Genomic DNA, 27,842 nt, shown 5'->3' with positions numbered 1-27,842 from the left:
TTTTGAGACGGAGTCTCACTCTGTCACCCAGGCTGGAGTGCAGTGGCGTGGTCTCGGCTCACTGCAACCTCTGCCTCCCGGGTTCACGCCATTCTCCTGCCTCAGCCTTCCAAGTAGCTGGGACTACAGGCGCCCGCCACCATGCCCGGCTAATTTTTTGTATTTTTGGTAGAGATAGGGTTTCACCATGTTAGCCAGGATGGTCTCGATCTCCTGACCTCGTGATCCACCCGCCTTGGCCTCCCAAAGTGCTGGGATTACAGGTGTGAGCTACCATGCCCAGCCTCATCTATCTTTTTTATTGTTTTATTCAAAATTCATTTATTTCTGCTCTGATCCTATTTCTTTCCTTCTCCTAATTTTGGGTGTGGTTTTTTTCTTTATTTTTCATTTCTTTAAAATGCATCATTACAGTATTTGTTTGAAGTTTTTCTTCTTTTTTGATTTAGGCTTTTAGAGCTGTAATTTTCCCTCTTATTGCTACTTTTGCTATATCCTGTAGGTTTTTGGTATGTTGTGTTTCTGTTATCATTTGTTTCAAGAACTTTCAATTTCTTTTTTAATTTCTTCATCAACCCACTGGTCATTTAGGAGCATATTGTTTAATTTCCATGTGTTTGTATAGTTCTGTAAATTCCTTTTGTTACTGGTTTGTAGCTTTGTTCCGTTGTGGTCAGAGAAGATGCTTGATGTTATTTCAATTTTTGTGAATATGTGAAGACTTGTTTTATAACCTAACATATGGTTTATCCTTGAGAATGATCCATGTGCTGAGGAAAAGAATATGTGTTCCACAGACACTGGATGAAATGTTCTTTAAATATCTTTAGGTCTATTTGTTTTGTAGTGCAGGTTAAGTCTGATGTTTCTTTGCTGATTTTCTGTCTGAGAGAACTGTCCAGTACTGAAATTGGGGTGTTGAAGTCTCCATTGTTAATGTATTGGGGTCTCTCTCTCTAACTCTAATAATATTTGCTTTATATATCTGGGTGCTCCAGTGTTGGGTGCATTTATAATTGTTATATTCTCTTGTTGAATTGACCCCCTTATCACTATATAATGACCTTCTTTGTCTTTTCATACAGTTTTTGTCTGGAAATCTATTTTCCCCAATATAAACATAGTTACTTTTGTTCTTTTTTTGTTTCCATTGGCATGGAATATCTTTTTCCATTCTGGTCTGTGTGTGTCTTTATAGGTGAAATGTATTTCTTGTAGGCAACAGATCAATGGGTCTTGGATTTCTTATCCATTCAATCAGTCTGTGTCTTTTGATTGGAGAGTTTAGTCCATTTACATTCAGTGTTGTTACTGATAAGTAAGGACTTCTGCCATTTTGTTATTTATATTCTGGTTATTTTACAATCCTGTCTTCTTTCTGTCTTTCTTATCTTCCTTTTAGTGAAGGTGATTTTGTCTGATGGTATGCTTTAATGTCTTGCCTTTATGTTTTTAAGTATTCGTTGTATGTTTTTTAATTTGAGGTTACCACAAGGCTTGCATATGCTATTTTATAACCCGTTATTTTAAACTGATGACAACTTATCACTGACTACATATACAAACAAACATACAAAAGAAAACGAATAGAAGCGCTACACTTTAACTTTATCCTCCTGCTTTTAAACTTTTTGTTGTTTCTCTTTACGTCTCATTGTACTGCCTGTGTCTTGAAAAGGTTTTTTTTTTTTTTTGATTGGTTCGTCATTTAGTTTTCTACTTAAGACAAGACTGGTTTACACACCACCATTGTAGTGTTATACTATTCTTTGTTTTTCTGTGTGCTTACTATTCCAGTGAATTTTGTACCTTCACATGATTTCTTCTTGCTCTTAACATCCTTTTGTTTCAGATTGAAGAACTCCCTTTAGCCATTTCTTGTAGGGCAGGTCTGGTGTTAATGAAGTCTCTTAGCTTTTGTTTCTCTGGGAAGATCTTTATCCTTCATACTTGAAGGATATTTTCACTGGATATACTATTCTAGGGTAAAATTTTTCTATCTTCAGCACTTTAAATATGTTATGCTGTTCTCTCCTGACCTGTAAGGTTTCTACTGAGATGCTGTCTGGGAGCCAGGAATTAGAGTAAAACCCTTAGCAGTTTACCTGCTAATCTATGGCTAAGCTGACACACACACCACCACAATACAAAGTCCTACTTGCTCTTCCCTCCCCTTTCCACAGGCAGAGGAGTCTCTGTGGAGACTCTGTTCCATGGGGGTCCACCAGGCCACCGCCAATGTTCACTTAAAGCCCCAGGGCTCTTCTGACAGCTTGTGGTGAGTGCTGCCAGGCCTGAGACTCAGCCTGCAGGCAGTGGGCTCCCTTCTGGACAGGGCATGTACAAAAGTGCTGTCCTCTAAGAACCTAGACCTTGACTTGGGGACCCCAAGAGTCTGCTTGTTGCTCTGCCTTACTGTGGCTGAGGTGCAAGACAAAGTCCCCCTTACTTTTCTCAGACAGAAGGAGTCTTTTACCATAGCCACCATAGCTGGGAATGTACTGGGTCACCCCTGAATCCAGCATGTCCCAGAGCCCAAGGCCCACAGTGTACTTGGTAGATAACATTCCTGGTTATTCAGGGACCAGGGGCTCTTTAGTCAGCAGGTAATCAATCCTGCCTGCCCTTTAAGGCAGCAGATTCCCTTTTGGCCCAAGGTATGTCTAGAAATGTCATCTGTGAGCTAGGCCCTGGAATGGGGGCCTGATGACTCTGGCACAGTATCCTGCTGTGGCCATGCTGGTATCCAGGATGCAAAACAAAGTTCTCTTTACTGTTCCCTCTCCTTTCCTTAGGCCAAAGGAAAGAGTCACTTTTGTTGAGGTGAGCTACACCACATGGGGTTGGGAGAGGGATGGTGCAAGCACTCCCTTAGCTGGTGTCTTCCTGAGTCACATGCCACCCTAGTCCACTCTAAGCCCAGCCTAGCACTAGGAGTTGCCTAGGAATCGTAGTCTTTGTTTCCTAGACTGTCTTTTGAGTTTACCTAGGACGACAGAGCATTTTGCCCACAGTGGCAAGGCTTGCTGAGAAACTCCAGTTCCAACCACTGGGGTGAGTGATTCCCCTCTAGCTAGGGTTGGTGCAAATGTTCCTTCTATGCATGGGCAGTAGCTGAGCCCAGCACGGCTGTATTGTCAACGGTGACAGGGCAGCACTGCGTTCAATGTAGAGTCCCCCCAGTCACTGTGCTGTCCCTCCCGAAAGTGAAAAGATTCTCTTTCCATGGTGCCTCATGGCTGCTGCTGGGGGATGGCAGAGGGGTGGCACTGATGATTCAAGACTATCTCTCCTGACTTCCTCAATGCCTCTTTTAGTGATATGAAGTTAAAACCAGGTACTGTGATTGCTGACCGGATTTTTGCTTCTTGTGACAGTACTTTTCTGTGTATAGATATTAAAATGTGGTTTTCCAGTGAGGATGATGAATGGTGTAGGCTTCTATTCCACCATCTTGTTTCATCTCTCCTTGGAGCATTTCAGATTTTGGATTTTCAGATTACGGATGCTCAATAATGCAAATATACTAAAAGTCAAAAAAATTCTAAAATCCAAAACACTTCTAGTCCCAGCCATTTAAGATAAGGAATACTTAAAGTATGCTCTATCCAAATTGCATTTTCATTTAATAGTAACAGAATCTTCTTCCACTCCTTCCTATTTTAGGATTAAAGGGAAACAATGAGAATACTCACTTATGTTTTAATAATATTTAAAGTGCAAGGTTTTTTAAGTATTGGAAATACAAAGATTTATATATTGGGTAATAATTTCAGCTAGATAAGTATCTAAATACAACGTACTCTAGAGTTGATATTATATGATAGAACTAGTTGATTTCGGGATATTTTTTATTCATGTTTTTTGTTCTCCCTTAATTTTAAAAAAAAGCTGATTTGTTAGAAATTTATGCTTTGCTATTTGAACTGTGGTTTAAGCAATGTTTAATCATTGCATAAAGGAGACTCAGTGAAGAATGTTAGAATATTAAACTAATTAAAATTAACATTGAAGGTATCTTAAGTCATTCTTGGAGTTGACAGCTAGGTAGCAGAGAGCATGAGTAAAAGCATTCAGGATCACCCAGGATATTTTGGTGTTTGGGGTCATGCTTAAAAAGTGGCATTTATCACTTCTGCCCGTATTCATTGTCCTGAACTCAATGTCATAGCCCACCTAACTACAGGGGACACTGGGTAAAGTGTGCCAGAAGGGAAATGAAAAACATTTAAGTACATAATGTAGTATCCATTTCAGAGTTTGTTGCTGCAACCAGGAGGTTATAGTTGTTAGTGTTTCTGCTAAGAAAGTACGGTCAGTAATGATTCTGAATAATGGTTACATAGCAGATGCCATTAAGTATTATTAATGGCTATATTAAAAAGCTGTCATTTGGTACTGGAATATGGAATTGGGTAGTACATATAATAACATGTTTATTCTTAACACTGATTAATAAGTTAAAATTACTTGGAAAATATTTAAAATACTTAGCAAAAAGATTGGTTATAAATATTTAGAACTTTCAAATAAACTTTATAATGTAAATAATTGGTATGCTAATCAAATGACATGTATATATTAAAATACTTACTTTACCAAAGGTTTACTATATATACTTGGAGAAAATTGTTCTTTTTTATAGAAAATCATTTTTTTAAATTTTTTTACTAATTTATACTATTTTAACCTTCGATTAGTCTGAAGTTGTAATTATTACTTTGATATAAAGAATTGTACAGTAAATTTACAGTAAATTTGCAACTTAACCTTTGAGGAATTATATTATAAATTTGACTCTGTTTAAATGTAATGTGAAATAAATGGGAGAATTGTGAGACAATATAGTGTTCACTCTCGTATACCACGTTTTTCAGTGACTGTACTCTTTCACAACTGCTGACTTTTATGACTTTAAAAGACATTTTTAACCTAAAATTGTGTATAATATGTTTGAAACATTATTTCTAAAACATTTCAATTTTTTTTCTTTTAGGCCTATGGCATGTCTGCGTTACCTTTAAATCTGATAAAAGGCACTAGAAGCGCTGCTTATGAACGTTTAGAAAACACTGAAGACATTGAAGAAGTAGAACAACACATTCAAACGATTAAATCAAAAGTGAGTTGGTATTTTGGTGTAATTGGGAAGCTTAAAACTACTTTGTCTTAGAGCTACTCTGATATGACTTAGACATTGTCAACCCCATAACTTTTTACATTGTTTGAATTTTTTGCAGCATAGCTGATATGGTTTGGCTGTGTCCCCACTTAAATCTTATCTTGAATTGTAGTTCCCATAATCCCCTGTGTTGTGGGAGGGACCCAGTGGAGGTAATTTAGTCATGGGGGCGGTTACCCTCATGCGGTTCTCATGATAGTGAGTTCTCACAAGATCTGATGACCTTATAAGGAGCCTTTCCCCCTTTGGCACTTCTCCTTCCTGCTGCCATGTGAAGAAGGAAATGTTTGCTTCCCCTTCTGCCATGATTGTAAGTTTCCTGAGGCCTCCCAGCCCTGCGGAACTGTGAGTCAGTCAAACCTCTTTCCTTTATAAAGTACCCAGTCTTGAGTAGTTCTTTACAGCAGCATGAGAATGGACTAATACAGTATCCTTACAGAACCATGTCTATATTTCTAAAAATTGGTCTTATGTGTAATCTAGGACACTAGCAATTTGAGAATTTCTATCATTGTTCTAACACTTAAAAAACAAAAGTTTTTCTTATGTATGATCAAGATCTTACTAGTTCTCAGGTATCATCATTTAATATATAATATTATATTTTACTATAATATTTATGTTGAAGTTTTATTTATTAGTTGAATAAGCTAAAGGTTACATGTAACCCCTTGCCAATTAAATGTGCTTTTAAAAATACAGTAAAAAGTTTTTCTTCCTCTGTCGTCTTCAAGTAACAGATAAATCTTTTTTTTTTTTTTTTTGAGACGGAGTCTCGCTCTGTCGCCCAGGCTGGAGTGCAGTGGCCGGATCTCAGCTCACTGCAAGCTCCGCCTCCTGGGTTCACACCATTCTCCTGCCTCAGCCTCCCGAGTAGCTGGGACTACAGGCGCCCACCACCTCACCCGGCTAGTTTTTTGTATTTTTTAGTAGAGATGGGGTTTCACCATGTTAGCCAGGATGGTCTCGATCTCCTGACCTTGTGATCCTCCCGTCTCGGCCTCCCAAAGCGCTGGGATTACAGGCTTGAGCCACTGCGCTCGGCCGAGTAACAGATAAATCTTATTCAAAGATCATGGGAAAAAAATGGCAGGTCCTCTAAATTATTCTCCTAAGCTAGTATGATTCTGATAAATAAACCAGACAATGACAGCACACAAAAAAAGAACCATATACTGGCTTTCTTATGAAAGTAGAAGCAAATATTTTAATACAAATAAAATGTAAGTGGTCAGGTATGTACTGTTGGCTGACACCTGTAGTACCGGATTGCTTGAGCTTAGGATTTTGTTACCAGCCTGGGCAAAACCCCATCTCTACAAAAAAATACAAAAACTTAACTAGGTGTCGTGGCATGCCTATAGTCCCAACTACTTGGGAGACTGAGTTGGGACGATCACTTGAGTCCAGGAAGTTGCGGCTGCAGTGATCCATGATCGTGCCACTGCACTTCAGCCTGGATGATGGAGCAAGACCCTTTAAAAAAAAAAATAGCAATTCAAAACCTGTGCTATAGTAAGAGAATATTTCATAATCATCAGATTAGGCTTATCTCAGAAATGCAAGCATGATACATCAGAAAATACATTAAAGTAGTTTAACATATTGAGATTAAATGTGAAATATAAACATTTTGGTAGATGTTAGAGTATTTTCTAAAAGTTAATTTGTAGTTACAAATTTTAATAAAGTCTTTTCAAAATAAAGATAAGAAAATATGGAAAGGAAGCCTCTAATGAGCACAATACTTAATAGTGAAAGAATAGAAACATTCCCATTAACATCAAGTATAGGAGTAATGTTAGTATCCTTGTTACTTTTAGCATATTTCTGGCAATCTGAGTCAAATAAGAAATAATTTAGAATTTACATGTAAGCATGGAGAGGAGAGGGGGAAAAGGAAAATAACTTTTTTTGTTGGCAAATATCATCTACCATGATAATCTAAAATAACTGACAAACTAATAGAACTAATAAGAGTTTATCATGGTGCCTAGATGTAAACATAACAAGCATTAATTAGTTGGAAGATGTAATAGAAAATAATCCCATTCACAATAGCCACAAACTGTAAAATAATAAATGTCAAGAACAACTCAATATATTTTTTTAAAATTCTTTGGACCTTTTTAAAATTTTTATCTGTGTCAAATTTTTATCAGAATTTGGGGATTAGACTGTGAGTATATAAAATATACAACTTTCTAAAGAATATTGAATGTCATGACATGTGCCTGTACATACACATACACACCTTTTAATAATTAAAGTTTAACAGTTTACCTCTAGGAAATTATCCTACTGAATTGTTTGTACCTAAGTATATAAGGATGTTTATGGCACATTGTTAATGACCGTCAGCAAAAATTAAAAAAGGAAATAATCTACATGTTCAAAAGAAATTATTTGTTAAATCTAGATACCATCTTGTAATGTGCAGTAGTGAAAAGGAATGAGATATATTTATAAATCTGTATATAGCTTGAAGAATATGTCATGTAAAATCCGACTATCTCAGTTCAAAATCTAGCTCTCTGATTGTGCACATAACATCTGTAGGCCTTTTTTTCTCATTTAATAAATGAATGTAATACTATTATCTGCCTCAAAGAGTTATTCAGAAGATGTACAAAAAATAAATACAAAAAGAGAAGACCAGTTTTATGCACAAGAAAGGTGCTCAAGACACTTCTCAAAAGAAGACATACATGTGGCCAAATAATCATACGAAAAAAGCTCAACATCATTGATCACTAGAGAAATGCAAATAAAAACCACAGTGAGATACAATCTCATACCAGTCAGAATGGCTGTTAGTGAAAAGTCAAAAAATAACAGATGCCAGTGAGATTGCTGAGAAAAGAGAACCCTTATACACTGTTGGTAGAAGTGCAGATTAGTTCAACCATTGTGGAAAGTAGTATGGCGATTCCTCAAAGAACTAAAAGTAGGACTACCATCCAACCCCAGCAATCCCATTAGTGGGTATATACCCAGAGGAATATAAAGCATTCTGCGATAAAGACGCATGCACGCAAATGTTCATTGCAGCACTGTTCACAGTAGCAAAGACATGGAATCAACCTAAATGCCCGTCAATGGTAGACTGCATAAAGAAAATGTGGTACATATACACCATGGAATAGTATGCAGCCATAAAAAAAAATGAGATCATGTCCCTTGCAGGGACATGGAGAGAGCTGGAGGCCATTATCCTTAGCCAACTAACACATGAACAGAAAATCTAGTACTACATGTCCTCACAAGTGGAAGCTAAATGTCGAGAACACATGGACACAAAGAGGGGAACAGTGCACACTAGGGCCTACTGGAGGGCAGAGGGTGGAAGGAGGGAGAAGATCAGAAAAAATAACTAATGGCTACTAGACTTAATACCTGGGAGATGAAATAATCTGTACAACAAATCCCCATGACACACATTTACCTGTGTAACAAACCTGCACATCCTGCACATGTACCTCTGAACTTAAAAGTTAAAAAAAGGTTTTCAAGAAATGTTAGCTATTACGTATAACAAGAAATCATAAATACTTTTGTATATGTGTACTTTCTGTGTGTGTGTATGTGTGTGTGTGTCTAAACAGAAAATTTGCCGAAGGATATTTAGCAGCTTAACAGTAAAAAACGTAGGAAAGGGGAATGGTAATATGGTAATTGTAGACAGTGAGACAGTGTGAAGGGAAGCTTTCGTGTTTTGCTTTTTTTCTTAACCAGGGGTTTGTTATACCCTTTAACTACATTTTAACCTGTATAACTACATTTTTTCTTTCAAATGAGATAGATGTTCACTGCTGAGTTTACATCTTAGTATTTGTTTCTCTGATCAAAATTATTCTTATATTCGTTTAGTCAATTGGCAATGCAGAATGGAAATTCATCCCTCATTCCACTGAAGCATTCACCAAGTAGGCAGATAACTTGGGTTTGTTTCAAGTGGATCCTTAAATCAGTTTACTAATTTTTTTTTTTTTCTAAAATAGTGAACACCAGCATTGAGACAAAATTACTTCATTTTTAGTATCCTTTTGATACGGTAATGGGAATTTTGGGGAAAATTGTTATGGTTAAGATAAAAAGTGCAAAATCCTTCTCATACACACTTGAAGTATTATTACCTGGATTTATCCTCCAGAAGGGAGTGTTCATTTTATTCCTCTGATCTCAGAAAATCCCTCTTAGTTTTCATTGTCTGGGATCCAGTGATAATACCCAATGTACTTAGAGGAATGAAATATAGTCTGTAGTATGTAATGTGTGGCCTCTGGACTAGTAGCATCTGTATCTCCTGGAAATTTGGTAGAAATTCAAATTCTAGGCCCCACCCAAGACCTACCAAATCATATCCTTTGGGGATAGGGCCTAGAAATCTGTATTTAACAAACTTTCCAAGTGATTCTTATGCATAAAGTTTGACAAGCAATAAGATAAGGCGTGGAAGAGGATGATTGGTTCCAGAAGGTCATAGTGATGCCGATGTATAAAGAGATTGTTGTAACTGTGTAAATCTCTTTATTAAATGTTACCTAGGTATTCTCTGCATTATATTTATGATTTCAAATTGAGGCTGCACTAGGATATATGGGAGAGCAATATGTTGTGTATCTGCTAGGAACCTATTTAAACCTTAATAGGAATATTAAAGACATTCTAATACTTAATGTATCTGCATTTTAAAAATATAATCCTATACAAATATTTTTATTGTTCCTGCTGATAAAAACAATTTTATATTTTACCTTTTCTGTATTTAGTAGCTGTTTTATTTTTTGTACCCAATTAAAGACAGGAGCAGGAGAGTTCAGTGGGAAAGTGTATCTATGAGATATGATGAGAAAGGTACTGCTCATGGTTACAGAAAGTATCATGTAAAAATAGATGGAAATTATCTGTCAGATAGGTTGGCCAAAGAAAGTTTGACTCATTTGCCAGAGTACTTGGAAAACAAGGAAGTATCAGTTGTTAGCAATTGTTACAAAAACCTCTCCATGCCATCTGTACTTGTGTTGCTTCATTCTGCTAGCATTTGAATTGGGCTGAGAGGCATCAGTTCAGGTAACATAACCACTTGACTAAAAAGAGGGAAGGGGCAGAGCCAAATCTATTAAAATAAGTGATACAGTGAGTTTGGAGAGGAGGGAGAATCATTAAGCAAAGTACATAGTAGTTAACACTTCTTATCAAATACACTTTTTGTGGAATGTTTTTACAAATGGTTATCTCTCTCCACATAACTACCGTGTATTGGGATCAAGAGGAAGGTAGGCATAAACATACACACATCCACATTTTTATGCTGACCTTGGTTATCTTATGTTTATTGCAGTTGTACGATTTTTTAGTTTGTAAATTTGCCTAAACAGTGTCCATCCTGAAAAAGTTTTGTCGCCTGATCTGCTAAATCTGCTGGGTACTTTATTAAGATGTTAATGGTAAAACTTTTGTTTTGTTCCCTCATTTGCAGAGCAAAGATGGTCGACCTTTGCCAGCAAGGGATAAACGCGCCTTAAAACAGTTTGAAGAAAGGTTACGAACACTTAAGAAGAGAGAGAGGCATTTAGAATTCATTGAAAACAGCTGGTGGACAAAATTTTGTGGCGCTCTGCGTCCCCTGAAGGTAAATTAAATTTTCAAAAATTATACTGTCACTCTTCTCCCAAGTTTATGTAGTATCTCTTAGAGAGATTGAGCTCTCCTTTTGAAGCATTACAGCATGGTACTTAAAATGGATTTGGGAGTTTAATCTGGTTTTAAATCACAGCTCTCTTTGGTAGTTTGGGCAAGGTGCATAACCTTTCTGAGCAATGTATTGCAACAATTGTTGAGAAATAAAAATAAAAATATAGGTAAGTATTGCAATATGCTGCTAGCATATTCTTCAAGTTTATACTTTCCTATAAGTAGATCTGTGACTCATGTTAGCGCTTAGAAGCCTATGCTTTCTCCTGGTAGATTTACAGTTTCAGGTCTTATGTTTAAGTGTTTAGTCTATTTTGATTTGGTTTTTGTGTATGATTTAAAATGAGGGCCCAGTTTCATTCTGTTGGCATGGAGTTCATTTTTTCCAGCACTATGTTGGATTGACTATCCTTTCCTTAGTATGTATTCATGGTACCTTTGTCAAAAACAAATTGACTAAGTTTGTGGATTTATTTCTAGGCTCTCTATTCTTTTCTACTGGTGTACATTTTTGTTTTCATGCCTTACCATACTGGTGTTTCCTCCCACTTTTATGGAGATCCAATTGTTTCTTTTAACACTGCACATAATTAATGAATGCAGTTTGGTGAGTTTAGACATACATATTCATTTATGTTGCTATCACCACATTCTGGGTAATGGGCATATACATCACCTCCAAAACTTTCTATATTTTCCTTTGTTGCTGTTGTTGATTTAACATTTAAAGTGAGATCCATTCTTTCTAAAATTTTTATATGTACTACATACTATTGTTGACTATAGGCCCTCTCTTTCGTGGCAGACTTGTTCATCTTGTGTAACTGCATCTTTATATCCCTTAGATGACAAATTTCTTATCTTTTTTCTGCATTCCCTGGTAGCTACTATTCTAATTTCTATATCTATACTTTTTCCTATTTTAGGTGTCTCACATAAGAATTGTGCAGTGTCTTTCTATGTCTGACTTATTTCATTTAGCATAGTGTCTTTCAGGCTCATCCATGTTGTCACAAATGAGAGGATTCCCTTATTTTTTACAAGACTGAATAATATTCCAATTTTGTATGTGTGACATTTTCTTTATGAATTTATCTATTTGTATGGGTTGTGAAAACTGTGAGAAACAAAATGACTTTCTTTAATCTAAAAAAAAAGAACACAGGAACTCTGACTTACAGTAATAGAATTTTTCTCATTGTTAGATTATGTTTCTGAAAGTATGTAAAAAGACATTATTTGGGCCGGGCGCAGTGGCTCAAGACTGTAATCCCAGCACTTTGGGCAGCCGAGAAGGGTAGATCACAAGGTCAGGAGATCGAGACCATCCTGGCTAACACGATGAAACCCCGTCTCTACTAAAAAAAAAATACAAACAACTAGCTGGGCGAGGTGGTGGGCGCCTGTAGTCCCAGCTACTCGGGAGGCTGAGGCAGGAGAATGGCGTAAACCCGGGAGGCGGAGCTTGCAGTGAGCTGAGATCGGGCCACTGCACTCCAGCCTGGGCGACAGAGTGAGACTCCGTCTCAAAAAAAAAAAAAAGACATTATTTGACATGGAAAATTATTATTTTCTCTTTTTGGAAACCATTGTTTGCCAGCCTTGGATTCTTGGGACTGTGGTACTTAACCTAACTGCATAGAATGAATTAAGATCATTTTAATATGGCTCAGACTAAAAAGTAACAAAAACTGCTGGCCACAGACTTCTAAATATGCTCATTCTATATCTGGAAGCATTTCAAACACCAGACCTTTGTATACAATAGCATACAAGTTGTAATTCAGAAAATTCAGTGAGTGCACTAACTTGGAGTTAGGCAAAATGAAGCTAGAAAGTGGGTTTGGGCTAAATTTTAAAAGAAGTGATTCAACATGGACAGATAGAGGGGAACAACACACACTGGGGCCTTTCAGAGGGTGGAGGGTGGGAGGAAGGAGAGGATCAGGAAAAATAACTAATGGGTTCCTTGCTTAGTACCTGGGTGATGAAATAACCTGTACAACAACCCCCATGACACAAGTTTACCTATATAACAAACCTGCGCTTGTACCTGTGAACTTAAATGTTAAAAAAAGAAAAAGAAATGGTTCAAAGAACCATTCAAAGATGAGTCAGTCAGGTTCAATTCGGATGCTGCTTTCTCCACCTTTTATAATTAGAAAGAAATGCACTAACTGCTTACCCTAAAAAGACCCTGGTTTGAAAGAGATTTTAAAAAATAGACCATAATCAGTTAGTTTTTCTATATAATCATTTTTTAAATCTTCTGTTAGAATAAATTTTTAAAACTTTACCCCAGTTTTTTTTTCCCCAAGGTGATTTGTCTTCATAGCCCTGCAAGTATGATAAAACCCTCTCCAGCTTTATTTTAATCCTAAATTGTTTTTTAGGTTTTTATAAATATTTATAATCTGGTCTCTAACATCAGCTGCCTTCTTTTAAATGTGCTGTGTTCCATTTCACCAAACATATGTTTAGAAGGATTTTCAAATCAACTTTACTAAGTGTACAGATTTTTACAGTGTAAGGTTTTACAGTGTAAGATTTACAGATTTACAGTGTAAGGTGTTGTCGAATATAGATAGATAGGACATCCACATCACCTGGAAAATCTACCTCATGCCCTGTCTTGCTCCCCTGAGCTCAGACTTTAGGTAACTGTTGATGTCCTTTCTATCGTTAGAGGTCAGTTTTATGTGTTCTGGAATTTTAAATAAGTGGAATAATAGACTGTACAATCTTTTGTCTGGTGGCTTCTTTGGCATGGCACAGTTTTTGAGATTTGCTCATGTTATTATTTAATACTTTTTTTTGCCCAGTGGTTTATTCAGATTTATTGTTCAACAGTATTACAGTGTGTGTCTGTATCACAGTTTGTTTATTCACTCACCCCTGTTGGTGGAAATTTGGGTTGTTTCTGGTTTGAGACTATAATGAATAATACTAATATGAATATTTTTGTATAAACCTTTGTGTAGATGTGCTTTCATTCATTTCTTTTGGATAAATACTTGAGTAGAATTTCTGGATCTAATGTTTAATATGTTTAACTTTATAAGAAACTGCTGAAGTGTTTTCCAAAGGGGTTACAACCATTTTGCATTCCCATAGCAGTAAGAGATTGCCCATTGTTTCACATTCTTTTCAACTCTTACGTAGTGTCTGTAAGACTTATTCTTACGAATGTGCAGTAGCATCTCACATTTTTGCTTTGCATTTGATTAGTGATTAAATGAGATTTAGCATCTTTCTGTATGCTTGTTGGCTATTTTCTATAAAATGTGTGTTTCAATCTTTTGGCCATTTTCTAAATTAGGTTTTTCTGTTATGAGTGAGATACAAACATTCGTTGTATAGTCTGGATCTAGCACTTTGTCAAATTGATGTCTTGTATCGTCTCCTGGTTCGTGGCAAGTTTTCTTTACGTTTTTGGTTTCTTAACACTGTAATTCAGGTGTTTCTTAAATTTTGATGAATTCCAATTTATATGCCTATTTTTTGTTCATATTTTTATGTCCTCAGAAATGTTTGTCTATCCTAAGGTAACAAACATTTTCTTCTAGAAATTTTGTAGATTTACATCTTATGCTTGGGATCATGGCCCCTTTTAAGTTACTTTTGTGCTATGGTATGACTTAAGAGTTAAGGTTCATTTTATTTTCTATGTGGATATCCAATTGTTCCAGAATAATTTTTTGTCAAGACTATCCTTTGCTCATTGACTTTCCTTGGAAGTTTTGTCAAATAAATTGATTGTAGTATAAGTGTGGGTCTGTTTCTGGAATCGCTATTCTACTCCATTGATCTATATGTCTTTGTGCTAATACTTGATTACTAGAGCTTTATAATCTGCCATAAAGTTAGGTAGTATAAATTCTTCAGTTTTATTTCCCTTTTTAAAAATTGTTTTGGCTTTACCAAATCCTTTGCATTTTCATATCAATTTAAGAATCAATTTATAATTCCACAAAACATCCACTAGGCCATCTGTTGGGATTACTTTCACTCTTAAAGGTAAATCTGGGGGAGAACTGATATATTCTATCCATGAACATGGTATCTATTTATTTACATCTTAAATTTCTCTCAGGAATGTTTTGTAGTGTTCAATGTAGAGGTCTTACAAATATCTTGATAAATTTACCTCCAAGTATTTTTTATACTCTTGTAAATTATGTTGTTTAATTTAAGTTTTTAATATTTGTTGTTAGTATGTAGAAATTTGTCTTTGTATCTTACCCTTATATCCTGCAACCTGATTAAATTATTAGTTCTAGTACCTTCATTGTAGATTCCTTAGGAGGGTTTCTTTTGTACGTGATCATATCAGCTGCTAAAAGACAGTTTTACTTCTTCCTTATAAGATTTGTAATTGCTTTTATTTCTTACTTTCTTAATTTCATTGGCAGAAACCTCCAGTACAGTTATTCTTTATGTTAGTAAATGTGTCATTTCTGAATATTGATCTAAATTTTTACCCGTCTTTCCGTGTCTGGTCCTAAGTTAGGAATAGGGTAATAGACATGCCTGAAGGAATCTCTGGGGGTACAAACTAGTCGTTACGTAATTGAGGGTTTAACTTGTATTATGATGAGATACACACTGCTTTTTTCCTTAAATGAGATATGAAAGTTGTTATTTATTACCTCATGTGTTTGTGTACAATTGGTGTAATAATTCAGAAATAGAAAGCCAAATTTTCGTTTAGTGTTTCTTTTCTTCTTTTGAGATGGAATTTCACTCTTGTTGCCCAGGCTGGAGTCCAATGGCGCAGTCTCTGCTCACCACAAGCTTCACCTCCCAGGTTCAAGTGATTCTCCTGCCTCAGCCTCCCAAGTAGCTGGGATTACAGACATGTGCCACCACGCCTGGCTAATTTTGTATTTTTAGTAGAGACGGGATTTCTCCATGTTGGTCAGGCTGGTCTCGAACTCCCAACCTCAGGTGATCCGCCCGCCTCAGCCTCCCAAAGTGTTGGGTTTGCAGGCGTGAGCCACCACGCCCAGCTCATTTAGTGTTTCTTAAGCATTAACATTCAAGTCAAACTAGAGGAAGAAAGTAGATCTAGGTGCACTTGCCCTTCTATACAGCTGTCTCTGTATATGCTGAAGGTAATTTAAGATCTTTGGGAAGTTCTTGACATTAAATTTCTTAGAACTTATGTTCTATCTCAAAATTTTGTGCCAGTGTTACCTTTTATTCTCTACCATAATTCATGTTTGTCTTTTTATGAAATGAATTAAATTAAAATTTTTGCAAATGTAAAAAATTTACAATTTTTAAAATTAGTGGAGGATTTTTTTTTTCATTCCCATGAAGATGCCTGTTGATCTTGTGATTACCATGCATTTCCCTAGCATATACATAACTTATTTCAGAAGCATAGGCTTTATGGTCACCTAATCCTGGGTTTGAGTCCTTGCTCTACTCCTCACCAACTATGTAACTTCTTCTTACTTAAGCTTTTTGAACCTTACTTTTCTCATTCTTAAAATGGAATTATATACCTGCCTTATTTTGTTGTGGGAATTAAATGAAATAATGTATGCAGTGCAGTTTCCGTTTGACGTAAACAGCTCAGAAAATTGCAGCTGCTGCTGTTATAGTTCTATATGTAGGATTTTTCAAGTTCTTAAATCCTACCATGAAAATGAAGGGAGATAAGTTTTATGCTGAAGACAATTATAAAAATAAGCACCTAATTAGAATAAGTTAGTAGCTCTTTAAAACAGCATTTATATATAATATTGAACACATTTCTAAGCATACAGTCTGATGTTCATTAAATACTTAAATAAACTCTTCCCTGACAGAAGAGTATACTTTGAGCTTATACAGCTAATTGGCCTGGGTAACTTATAGATCATTAGGTTTTAAATGTAACTTGAGATTTTACCATATATACTTCTTAGACTTATACAGAAAATTATAAATTCATGTTTGTAATTACATTGCGTATATTTTTTAGATTTTTTTATTGCGGTAAAATATATATGTCTCAATCTATGATTTGGAATATTTTTAGGTGTATATTCAATAGCTGTAAGTACATTCACAATGTTGTGCAACCATCATCACTATTCATTTTCTGATCTTTTTCAAATGGAAACAATACATTTGTTAAACGGTAATTCTCCATTCCCTAGTGATTTCTCTTCTCTCCATGTTTGCCTATTCTTGGTACCTAAAGAATACAGGAAATATAACATACACAAAATTATCTAACAGTAAGATATTATTGAGACTAAATATGTCCATAATATCAACAGATGTGAATAGACCTAACTCACCATTAGAAGAAAAATTTTAATTTTCTTCACAAAGAAGATAGATCCAATGTATGCTATTTAAAAGAGACATACCTAAAACAGTAGTTCAGAAAGACTAAAAATAAACAGGTGTTCAAAGACTTACTAGACAAATGGAAACAGTAAGGAAACAGTGATCCTATTAGACAAAATAGAATTCAAGCCAAAATACACCAATTGTAACAAAGAAGGACACATTTTGTGGTAGGTCCAGTGCTTTCTTCTTCACCTAATGATGGCCTCATCCAGGAAACCTGTGACGTTAAGTGGCAAAGGAATCTTACAAATGTAATTAAGGTTATAAATCTTAAAATACAAAGATTATCCTGGTTTATTCAGGTGGGCTCAGTCTAATAACATGAACCCTTCAAAGCAGAGAACTTTCTGGAGTAGAGTCAGAGAGAAGTGATAAAGGGTACATCAAAGATATTCAAAGTGTGAGAATGACTTGACTTGCCGTGACTGATTTTAAGATGGAGGGGGAAATGTGACGAGGAATGCAAGCAGCCTTAAGAAACGGAGAGATATTCCCAAATGATAGCCAACAAAGAAATGAAAACTCCAACTCTACAACCTTAAGGAACTGAATGTCAGCCAACAATCTGAATGAGCATGAAAGTATTTCTTTCCCAGAGTCTCCAGAAGGGAACATAGCCCTACCGACACCTTGGTTTTGGGCCTGTGAGACCTCAAGCAGAGACTCCATTGAGCTGCACTGTGCACAGATAGCTGACCCACAGAAACTGAGATAATAAGTGGATGCTGTTTCAGGCCACTACGTTTGTGGTGATGTGTCATTGGCAGCAGTAGAAAACTCACACACTTTTTAATATGAAAAGCCACAATTTAGAATGAAGGTGTAATAACTGTGGATATCTGTGTACCAATTAACACAGCAGCCACCTTGAAAGCAAAAACTCTGGGAGATTTCAGAAGATAAAGATTGAAATATAGTAGTAATAGGAGATTAACAACATACTCAGGGTAAGACATTTCAAGTGGATGAAATAGAGTAAAAATATAGAAGACCTAATAATAAGGTACAACTTACAACTTTTAAACTTTACATCTAGATAATAGAAAATAACCTTTTCTCCAAATGCACAGGGAACACAAAAGTTGATCATATATTAATTAGATCTTGAAGAAAGTATCAGGAAGTTTCAGAGAATAGATATATTGCAAACAACTTTTCTCTGATTGCAGTGCGTTAAAACTAGAAATTGTAACAAAATCAATAAACTAACATACTTTTCACTTGAAAATTAACCTTATATTCAGCAACTTTTGATCAAAAAAGCAAGGAGAAATATAGAATTTCTAAAAGTTAATGATAATTGAAACATATTAGAATCCGTGTGATACCTTTAAAACAGAGATCAGTCTTGGTGTGATTCCGTCCTCTGCGACTGTTCTCTTGAGCAGTGGTTGTTTATCTCCGTCTGCCTTCTCTCCCACCTAAGTGCATGCAGCCACCTGATGGAAGATTTGATGGACATGGACATGAGCCCCCTGAGGCCCCAGAGCTATCTTTTCAGTTGTGAACTAAAGGCTGACAAAGATTATCACTTTAAGGTGGATAATGATGAAAATGAGCCTAGTTATCTTTAAGAACGGTCAGTTTAGGAGCTGATGCAAAGGATGAATTGCACAACAACAGAGAAATTCATAGCCTGAAACACACTTACCAGTAAAAGTGGGAAAAAAAAAACCCCAAATGTCCAAGCAAGAAATTCCAATCCCAAAAAAGCTATCAGAAGAACAAAAGGAATTACAAAGAAGAAAATAAAGATAAAGGTAGAAAGCAGTGAGGTAGGGAGAAGAAAAACAGATGAATTACAACAGTCCTCTATATCTGCAGATTCTGCATTTGCAGATTCAACCAACCATGGATTGAAAATAGAGTCTTAATTTAGTACTAATAAAGTAATGATTTCTGCATATGCATATGTTTTTATTAATAGATAGACCACTACCTAACTTCGTTAAAAGGAACTAGTGCTGCTTGGAGAAATGTCTGATTTTAGGACTGTTGCTGAGAAAGCACCTAATAAGCTTGGAGCATCTGATGCCACAACGTAAGAAGTGTTTAGAGAATAGTGGGGGGATAATAAAAGGAACCAGTTTGTAGGGGCTCCTATTGCCTAAATCTGGGACCGTTTAGGTATCAATGATAATAACAGATGATAACTAATTGAATAAAATAAGAATTTATAAGTTTATATTGACATAAATAAAGTAAATACATTAGTAAATGATGGGGAAGGGAAAGCTCTTCCCTACAGTAGAATTTCCAACAAATAAATATAGAAACAATTAGAAAATCAGCATTTGACAAATACCACAGAAAAAAACATATTGTTTTTGGGAAGAGGCATCAGTGGATACTCAACTTGAAGTTAAATGTTTGGTGACAACAAGATTTTGCATATTCTCAGAGTATCTCACCACAAAACGTTAATTACAGAGGGGGAAATATTAATTGTACAACGGAGAAACCTGACTGAAACCACCTTACTACATGATTTAAGTTAAGCTCATCAGTAATGGGGCAAATAGACATGACTGTGCCACTTGATATGATGTATTGAGAAGGACTCAACACTTCTCTGTCATTTCTGCCAAAAAAGCATAATCTAAATATAATCATGAGAAAATAGACAATCCAAATTGAGAGACATTCTGCAAATTAACTTCCCTGGACTCTACAAAATGTCAAGTTATGAAATACCTTGTTCAAGAGAAATTGATATTATATAGTAATTAAGACTTGTTAAAAAGAGAATGATTAAGGGTAACATGTTAAAATTTGGAGAATATGAGCGAAGGGTATAGTGGAATTCTTTGTATTGTTTTTGCATATGTCTGAAATTATATTAAAATAAAGTGTTTAAACTTTTAAGTTTCACTGGATCTCCTCTCTCCTCCTCTAAAAAAATTGGCTATATCCTTACCCATCTCCTTTCTTCATTGTCAAATTTTACAAACGTCTGTCTCCCCGTGATGTACTTACTTCACATTGCATACCTATATCAAAACAATTCATGTACCCCATAAATATATACACCTATGTACCCACAAAAATTTTAAGAATAAAATAATGAAAAAACCTTTCATCAGAGAAATATTGAACTAAAGAAATTGCTCCTAATAGACAATAGGGAAAATTATAATCAAGAACTGAGTGATACTGCATTGACAAATCATCATGAGAATCTTTGCAACTTGGAAAATAATATTTTATAGCAAGGCTGAATAACATTGATCTTCTAACTTTTTTTAACTTTTTGAACTAGGGCACTTATAACATAAAAAATAGAATTCTATTTACAGAATTATTATAACTCGTTACAATGTCTTATCAAAATTTGATAATGAAAACCATGTGTCTTTACCCTTTTACCTATGAGGAAAGTCTTGAAGACTAGTCAGTTTGCTACTTAATTTGAGTTAGGGGCCTGAGATGCACTGCTTCTCAACCATTGGAGAACTAGACGTAAAAAAGTCATATGGACTGGAGAGAAGAAAATTTAGTTTGGTTAAAACTTAAATCCAATTATCCTTTCCTAAATTCTCTTTTCAAACTCTTAACATGAGTTTGAGGCATCTTTTCATAAGAGTCATCTAATATTCTAGATGACTTTTCTAAGGCAGGGTTTCTCAAACTTTAGTGTTTGTAAAAAATTACCTGGGAATCTTGTTAAAATACAGATTATGTTTAGTTAGCACGAGATAGATCCCAAAATTCTGTATTTCTAGCAAGGTCCCAAGTGATACTGAAGGTCCATGACTACACCTTGAGTTACGAGATTCTAAGCAGCTTTACAGCAGCCACATACTTATGCTTCCTGTCCTCATTACTAGTAAAGATAAAGAAAATTAAAAGTTTTTCTTTCCTCAGGCCCTTCAATCTATCTGAAAAAAACATTATTTTTTTCTTCAAACATTCTTCACATCAGCCATTGCTCTCAGCAACAAAAGAAAGCAATACGCGTATTTCATAAATTTAAGGCAACATTAATAATAAAATGTGATAGTAGTCACTGTTTATTTTACATTTGTAACTTTGATTTACTCTCTACTCTTTTATTACATTTCTAGAAGTACAAATATTATTTTATGGATATAGGCAATTCACCTGTGAAACCTGATAAGAGGTGTGGCTTTCAAAAATTGACCCTATATTATTTCCTTACACATTGCCTTGAATTTTTGTTTCATTTTTGTCATGCAGCATTGAATTTTAGGATTGTCATGCAGCATTGAATTTTAGGATTGAATTGGGTTAATAAGCATCTGAAAACACAACTGATTTTGAGAAAATGTTTAAAAGTGTATATTTGGGGCCGGGCGCGGTGGCTCAAGCCTGTAATCCCAGCACTTTGGAAGGCCGAGACGGTTGGATCACAAGGTCAGGAGATCGAGACCATCCTGGCTAACATGGTGAAACCCCATCTCTACTAAAAAATACAAAAAACTAACCGGGCGAGGTGGCGGGCGCCTGTAGTCCCAGCTACTCGGGAGGCTGAGGCAGGAGAACGGCGTGAACCCGGGAGGCGGAGCTTGCAGTGAGCTGAGATCCGGCCACTGCACTCCAGCCTGGGCAACAGAGCAAGACTCCGTCTCAAAGAAAAAAAAAAAGTGTATATTTGGTATAATTAATTATATTAGTAGTTGATGCTGCTTTCTAACACTAAGCAGAGTTTAACACTATGCAGAGTCTCAGTCTCAAGTCTTGGCACAATTAATGTTGGGGGCCCAATAATTTGTTGGGTGGGGACATAGAGGGAAGGCTCTCCTGTGCATTATAGGATGTTTAGCATATCATCTGTTGCCTCTGCCCACTTAATGCCAGTAGCAACACCCTCCTCCCCCAATATCATGATAAAATGTCTTCAGGCATTACTAAATTTCCTTTGGGAAGTAAAACAGGCCCAGTTGAGAACCACTGATTTAAATGAAAAGAATACAAGGTTTTAAATTTATGTAAAAGGGATAGTGAATAAATTTTGAGGAATAGTATGCCATTAGATAGGGACACTTTAGTCTTCTTTTTAAGTAATACAGAAATAATTTTCTGGAGAGTTGATTCATCATTGGTTTAGATAACATCATGTGTAAAGTAACACTGACAATATTTTTACTCTGACCAAAGCAATGTCTTGATATTCTTCATAGAGTACCACATACCACCTTTTATTATATTTTTTTAAAATTGCATTATTTATATCTGTTTAATACCTAGGAAAAAATTTGGTTTCTGTCCTGTTTATTCATGTCTTTAAAACAGAACATTTTGTTTTTAAAATGTTGTTTCTTCCTAACTTGATCTATAGATTCAGTGCAATTGCAGTCAAAATCCTAGCAAGTTTATTTTGTGGTTATTGAGAAACTGGTTCTAAAACTTTTTGTGGAAAGGAAAAATAACCCAGAATAGTCAGTGTGATACTGAAGAACAAAGTTGGAGGTCTGACACTACCCAAATTTTAGCCTTCCTATAAAGCTACAGTAATCAAGACAACATGGTATTGGTGGAAGACTAGACACCACTAGATCAATGGAACATAATTGGCCAGGTGGCTCACGCCTGTAATCCCAGCACTTTGGGAGGCTGAGGCGGGTGGATCACGAGGTCAGGAGATCAAGACCATCCTGGCTAACACGGTGAAACCCTGTCTCTACTAAAAATACAAAAAAAATTAGCCGGACTTGGTGGCAGGCACCTGTAGTCCCAGCTAACTCGGGAGGCTGAAGCAGGAGAACGGCGTGAACCCGGGACGCGGAGCTTGCAGTGAGCCAAGATCGTGCCAGGACACCCCAGCCTGGGCAACAGAGTGAGACTCCGTCTCAAGAAAAAAAAAAAAAAAGGAACAGAATAGAGAGCCCAGAAATAAACAGATACAAAGATAGCCAACTGGTCTTTGACAAAGGAGCAAAGGCAGTTCATTGGATAAAGAATAGTCTTTTCAACAAATGGAGCAATAATAATTGGATGTCTATATGCAAAAACAGTGGATCTTTTTTGCATATAGATATCCAATTATTGCTTTCACAAAATTAAATCATCTTTCACAAAAATTAAAATATATTTTAGACCTCATTGTAAAAACAAAACCATAAAACTTCTAGAAAATAACATAGAAGGAAATCTATGTGACCTTAGGTTTGGCAATGAGTTTTTAAATACAACACCAAAAGCACTATCCATGAAAAAAAATGTATAAGTTGGAATTTACTCATATTAAAAACTTCTGCTCTGTAAAAGATACTGTTAAAAGAATGATAAGACAAGTCACAGACTAGAAGAAAATATTTGCACAGTATCTTGATAAAGGACTTGTGTCTAAAATATACAAAGAATTCTTAAAACTCACCAATAAGAAAACCAGCAATGCAATTCAAAAACGAGCAAAAGTTCTGAGCAAATACCCCACAGAAGAAAAGACACAGATGGCAAATAAGCATATGAAAAGATACTCAACATCATGTATCATTAGGGAATTGCAGTTGAAACCATGAGATGCCACTTCATGCTTATTAGAGTGATTAATATCCAAAAAGGATATTGACATTACCAATTGCTAGCAAAGATACAAAGCAACAGGAACTACTTATTCATGACTGATGGGAATGTAGAATGATGCTGCCATTTTGGAAGATAGTTTGGCAGTTTCTTACAAAGCTAAACATACCTGTTTATTAGGATCTAGCAGTTAGAGTCATAGCCATTTACCTGATTGGATTGAAAACTTATGTCCAGAGGATACCATGTACATGGAGGTTTATATTAATAGCAACTTTATGTGTAATGTCTAAAACTCAGAAGCAACCAAGGTGTCCTTCAATAAGTGAAGGGACAAACTGTGGTACATCTATGTACTGTGATGTTACATAGTGATAGAAAGAAAAGCTATCAACTCACAAAGAGAAATAGAGGAAATCTTAAATACACATTGCTAAGCGAAAGAAGCAAAAGAAGCCAGTCTACAGAGGCTGCATACTCTGATTCCAACTATATGATATTCTGGAAGAGGCAAAACTGTAGAGATAATGAAAAGATGAGTGGCTGTGAGGGATTTGAGGTGAGGTAGGATAAATAAGTGAAGCACAGGGTATTTTAGGCCAGTTAAACTATTATGTTTGATGCCCTGATGGTAGATACATGACAGTATCCATTTGTCAAAGCCCATAGAATATAAAATGTGAACCTTAATGTGAACTATGGACTTTAATAATAATACATCAATATTGTTTCATCAGTTTTAACATATGTACCACACAAGTGAAAGACGTTAATAATAAGAAGACTGTAAGGGAGAGGGATAAGTAAGAACTTCAGTACTATCACCTTAATTTTTCTGTAAACCTAACAATTTCCTTAAAAATAAAGTCTACTAATTTTTTTTAAAATCATATTTGTCATACTGTTGCTTCTAATAACCACATTGTGAAAACAATCATTGTTCATCAGGAGACTGGCTTAATTGTTATCTCCATTTTAGAAAGTACTGTAGAGCCATTGAAATGAATAGGAGCACTATATCTTTCTTTACAAATAAATCATATCTTGAACAGTCCTTTACAATGTTCATCATGTGTTGTATTTTAACTGAAACTAATGTTAAGTTTGCAAATATTGTGGTAGGTACTCTTTTGGTTAATATTGTGTGAGAGTGCGCATGCACCATTTCTGGAATGATTCGTAGGAACCTATTAATGATAATTACCACTGAGGAGTGAAACTGGAGACTAGTGAATACAAGTGAGACTTATCCTTTAATTTTTTAGACACGCTTTGTTTTTAATTTTAAATTGTAATTGTGTTTTTAAAGATGTCCTTCTCTTCTACCCCCATTTGATAGTGGATTTTTCCTTTATTGAGACCTGTATCACAACTTCCTATATTTTCTGTCTCCCTTGCATCCTCTTTGTTTTATTCAAGCTAGCCTTACCCATTCCATATGTTTGCTTTGTATATATTTTCTTACCCGGATTATTAAGATCCAACCAGACTATTTTTTTCTCTCTCTCTGCTGTTATTTACACATGTATTTAACAGACCGTGTTCAATATATTTGTCTTAGTTTGTGCTGCTATATTAAAAAATAAAATAGAACTCATAGACTGAGGGGCTTAAACTGTCACCCCAACCTTTTTGGCACCAGGGACTGGTTTCAGAAGAGAATTTTTCTGCCGACTGGAGTGGGGATGGTTTTGGCATGATTCAAATGCATTACATTCATCATTAGATTCTCATATGGAGTATGCAACTTAGATCCCTCGTATGCACAGTTCATGAAACGGCTTATGCTCCTGTTAGAATCTCATGCTGCCACTGATCTGACAGGAGGTGGAACTCAGGTGGTGTTGCTTGCTCACCTGCCGCTCATCTCCTGCTGTGTGGCCAGGCCATGGACTGGTACTTGTCCAGGGCCCCGGGGGCTGAGGACCCCTGGCTTAAAGAACAGACTTTTATTGCTCTGGAGACTGGAAAGTTCAAGATAAAGTTGCTAGCAGATTTGATGGCCATATTCTTGCTCTGTCCTTTCGTGGCAGAAAGAGAGCTAGTTCTGGTCTCTTCTCTTCTTATAAGGACACTAATTTCATCATCAGGGCCTCATCTTCATAAACTCGTCCAATTGAATTACCTCCCAAAGACCCTACCTCCAAAACCATCACATCGGGGTTAGTACTCCAACATACAAATTTTGGAGTGTGTGGAGACACAAATAATCAGTTCATAATAATAATAAAGGTTCAAAAATCCTCAGCCAAAATCCTTGGATCAAACGTAGTATAAAATTTAGAATTTTTCATTTTTCAGAATATATGTATATATTACATATTAAATAATACCCTCTGAAAGAACCCAGAGCAGCAGCCCTCTTACCCTCTTTTGAGCACATTAATAGTTCTGCAGTGAATATATATTAATAAATATTCACAGTTAGTTACTTTTAAAAGACCCATGTTAGTTTAAGCGAGATTTAATCAACAAATGAGTTAGGAAAAAAAATTTGATTTCTAGAACATTTTAGATTTCAGAATTACGGATAAGTGATTACAGACCTATGTAACGTTTTTTTTTCATTTGAGACATAATTTACCATGAAATTCACCCTTTTAAAGTGTATATTGCTGTGATTTTTAGTATATTCACAAGATTGTGCAGCTATCACCATCTAATGTCAGAAAATTTTATTCCCTTCACAAAAAAACCTGTACCCATGAGCAGTCTGCCCCATTCTCCCAGTCCGTGGCAATGACTGATCTTTCTATCTCTATGGATTTGTCTTTTCTAGACATATCATATAAATGGAATCATTCAATATGTAGTATTTTCTGTCTTCATTTAGCATAAATGTTTTTAATGATTCATTCATGTGCATATAGCATTATTTCATTCTTTTTTATGGCTGAATAATATTCCATTGTATGGATATACCACATTTTGTTTATCAGTTTATCAACTCATGGACATTTGGGTTTTCATTTTTTAGTATTATGAAAAATGCTGCTGTGAACATTTGTACACAAATTTTTGTGTGGATAGATGTCTTCAGTTCTGTTTGGTATATACCAAAGACTGGAATTGCTGGGTGATACGATAACTATATTTAACTTTTTGAGGAATTGTCAAGGCTGTTTTTTAAAGCATCTACACCATTTTACATTCCCACCGAACTCTATGAGAGTTCCAATTTCTCCATAGCCTTATAAACACTTGTTAATTTTTTTTTGTTTATAGACATCCTAGTGAGCATGAAGTAGTTTGGCTCACATTTCTCTGGTTCACATTGTGGGTTTGATTTGTATTTCTCTAGTGAATGATATTGAGCATCTCTTCAGGTGCTTATTGGCCAGTTGTATATTTCCTTTAAAGAAATACATATTCAGATCCTTTGCCCATTTTTCAATTGGATTGTATTCTTCTTCTTAAGGTGTAGGAGTTCTTTATATTCACAAAACAAATATTTTCTCCTATTCCGTGGGTTGGTTTTTCACTTTGCTGATAGTATCTTTTGAAGCAAGAGAATTTTTAATTTAGATGAAGTCCAATTTTTTTTCTGTTGCTTGTGCTTTAGGTATCTTATCTAGAAAATCATAGCCTAATCCAAAGGTCACAAAGAGTTACACCTGTTTTCTGTTAAGGGTTTTTATAGTTTATTAGCTCTTACATTTGGGTCTTTGGTCCGGTTTGAATTTTTATATGCTGTGAGGTAAGGATACAAGTTCTTTTGTATGTGGGTATCTACTTGTCCCAGTACTATTTGTTAAAAAGGCTCTTATTTCCCCGTTGATTTTTCTTGTAATCTGCTTTTACAGAGGAGAAAATGTTCAGAAGTTCTTATTCTGTTTTTATTGACGTTACCTCTATAGTTTAATTTTTATTTCAAAATTGGCATTATAGCTAGAGCATAATATGTAGCATTTAGGTCACCCCAATGTGATCATCACTGATATGATTCTGTAACTACTAATTTAAGTTCTAGTATTTAAATATGTATAGTTTTCTTGGTCTTTATAAAGTATTTATGTTTTTTACATTTGTTCTGTATTCTGTTAAGTCACTGACTAAGCAGTCTAACTCTGGGTCAGTCATCTCTACAGATTGGGAAGATAGCTAAGAGGGTTGTTTTTTTTTTTTTTTT

The 27,842-nt window shown here is 35.6% G+C and overlaps 1 protein-coding gene across 2 annotated transcripts in view; it reads left to right on the top strand.

The window, feature by feature from the left end:
• The window catches only part of LMBRD1 (LMBR1 domain containing 1), a 129,415-nt gene that overhangs the window by 73,138 nt on the left and 28,435 nt on the right, over positions 1–27,842 (top strand). For both annotated transcript variants that reach the window (XM_025382188.1, XM_025382189.1), the window contains exons 8-9: positions 4,997–5,122; positions 10,665–10,817. In XM_025382188.1, coding sequence (XP_025237973.1) covers positions 4,997–5,122; positions 10,665–10,817 — 279 coding nt within the window. The remainder of the gene's footprint in view (positions 1–4,996; positions 5,123–10,664; positions 10,818–27,842) is intronic.

Source organism: Theropithecus gelada, chromosome 4, assembly GCF_003255815.1.
Source record: "Theropithecus gelada isolate Dixy chromosome 4, Tgel_1.0, whole genome shotgun sequence".
In the NCBI taxonomy this organism is placed as follows: domain Eukaryota; kingdom Metazoa; phylum Chordata; class Mammalia; order Primates; family Cercopithecidae; genus Theropithecus; species Theropithecus gelada.
The sequence above is the reverse complement of the archived record's forward strand: the minus strand, read 5'-3'. Positions and strand labels throughout refer to the sequence as shown.